The following is a 2,184-nucleotide window of genomic DNA, read 5'->3' as shown; positions in this document are numbered from 1 at the left end:
TTGGGGCATTCTGGACTAGCTCCAGTGTTTGTAGGGTTCCACTCTCGTGGGGTTCAAACTGCGCTGGAATGAGTCCCCCAGAAAAGGAAGGTGGTGCTGGGAGGAGGTTTCTCCTTTTGATGGGCAACCCCAGGCATGTGGGGGGGCTGTGGGTCCCGGTAAGGCTGTGAAATCCCTTGTCCTCCTCCCCCCAACATGACTATGGGCACTGAGCCTATCTCCCCAAAACTAGCGCCCCCAAACCTAGCTAAGAGCCTGCCCTGGGCTCTCCTGCCCCATCACCTCTTAGTGCCACCCCACCCACCACCATCCCCTTGGGATGACAGCAAACTACCCTTGGAGCACGTCAACCCTTCCCCAGCCAGGGAGAGGATCCCGTTCCCATCCATCCATCGCAACTCCTATGCATCCAAAGTTGCCCAAATTCCCGACGTTTGCAAAGACCACAGCACCACCAGCAGCTCCAATGACAAGTTTATTAGTGGATTTACCTCCACCTGCAAACCGAAGCGTTCAACGGGCTAATGCTAATCCTCGTGCTCCCCATGTGGGATCAGAGTGGATCCGACACGGGGAGTGCGAGTCCGTGCTCAGTGGCCAAGTGAGCCCCCCTGGAGCCTCCGGTTCTCCCCCCACCTCCATCCCACCTTGGCCTCTGCAGGGAGCACGGCCCCACACATAAATACGGACAGACAAGATAACAAAAATAGCATTAAGAGTATTCACAAATGAATTAAAAACTACTCGGATATGTACAGCAGAGCGCGGGCGGTATGTACACGGACAAGCCCGCGTGGACAGCTGTGTCTGCCAGTGGTGGGCTCCAAAGGATGAGGGGGTTTATTTTGGAAGCTAATTTCAGCTCAAAGGCCGGAGGTTCCCTGCCCCGGCAGCAGCAGGAGCAGCGTGGGGACGAGGGGAAGGGAAGCCAGACACCTCAGCCACTGCATGCACCCGTCACAGCCACACACAGGGACAGGGATCTGCCTGTGCTAAGGACTGGGAGCAAGCGGGACAGCACCGGCGAGGCCAGCGGCTCCTGCTGTCCCCTGAGAGGTTTCCCCATGGTGGGATAGCTCAGCCAGTGCCAGCCCTTGCTCCCACCTCCCCTGGGCTTGCTTCCCTGCTGGTCCCATGATCGGCTGCTCCCTGGGCTTTGCCACCCCTGTGAGGGCACCACTCCCCCTGACCCTTCCAATCCCCAGCTCTGGATTCCTGGAGACCACAGCCCCAGCTCTCTCGAAAGCCTCTTGTGCCAGGGACAAGTGCTCTCCCCTTCACCTGCCTCCCTCCTTTGCCAGCCCAGCGGAGCAGGCTGGGGAAGGATGAGCATCATCCCACAGACGTCTACATTCAGAGGGAGGAGAAGGAAGAGGAGAAGCAACCCTTCAAACCAGGCACAGCCCTGGGCCTGGCACACCATCCTCATCCAGGACTGGCCACAGCTCCCAGCAGCTGATGTCTGGGGAGAAGGGGACTTGGGTGGCTGACTGAGGGCAGAGCTCCTCACTCCCAGTCTTTGTCTCTTCCTCCTGCTCCCCCCATCACAGGGACAAGCTCTGCCTGGAGAAGCAAGGATGGGAGAGGGATGCTTGCAGGGAAGCTCCATCCCATTGGGCAGCCTGTCTCTTCCTGGTGCCTGAACACGCCGGAGACGGGGGCATGGAGCCTGACCCTTGCTCTGGCTGGGGAACCTTATATTAGTGACACATCTACACACACGCACGCACTCACACATGCAAAAATAAGTCTGTTTATTCTCTTCAAAGTGATATGGAGGACCCTGCAGGGCTGGGACACCTTCTATCCTGTGCCCCCTCCCCAGCTGCCTGGATCTCCCCAGCGCTGGGAGCTGGTGGCTGAAGTGCTGCGTTGGCCTCAGCGCCTTTAAAACACAACGGAACGGTAAATAAGACGGGCTACGATAAAAGGAGCTGGCGGCACGAGGGAGGGAGCTCCGCGGAACGGGGCGCTCGGCCGGGACTGAGGGCTGTGCCCCCGCGCCGGTGACGGTGCTCGGGAGCGGAGTGTAGTGGATTGTGGCGGTGAAGGCGCAGCCGTCCTGGCGATGCGGGGCTCGGCGGAGGGTCACTTGCGGCTCGCCCCGGTCAGGAGCCATTTGTTGAAGGTCTCCTGGCCCTTCCTCACCTCGGCAGCAGCATCGTTCCCGTAGAGGTCCACAAA

General features: G+C 59.6%; 1 protein-coding gene across 1 annotated transcript in view; it reads right to left on the bottom strand.

The window, feature by feature from the left end:
- Window positions 1-2,088: 2,088 nt before the first annotated feature.
- BCL2L1 (BCL2-like 1) overlaps window positions 2,089-2,184 on the bottom strand; it is a 16,240-nt gene continuing 16,144 nt past the window's right edge. Inside the window, exon 2 of the mRNA XM_009077033.1 lies at window positions 2,089-2,184. This exon is cut by the window's right edge and continues 6 nt beyond it. Within this exon, the coding sequence (XP_009075281.1) occupies window positions 2,089-2,184 (96 nt within the window).

The sequence above is a fragment of the Acanthisitta chloris genome, unplaced genomic scaffold, assembly GCF_000695815.1.
Source record: "Acanthisitta chloris isolate BGI_N310 unplaced genomic scaffold, ASM69581v1 scaffold12046, whole genome shotgun sequence".
Lineage (NCBI taxonomy): Eukaryota > Metazoa > Chordata > Aves > Passeriformes > Acanthisittidae > Acanthisitta > Acanthisitta chloris.
The sequence above is the reverse complement of the archived record's forward strand: the minus strand, read 5'-3'. Positions and strand labels throughout refer to the sequence as shown.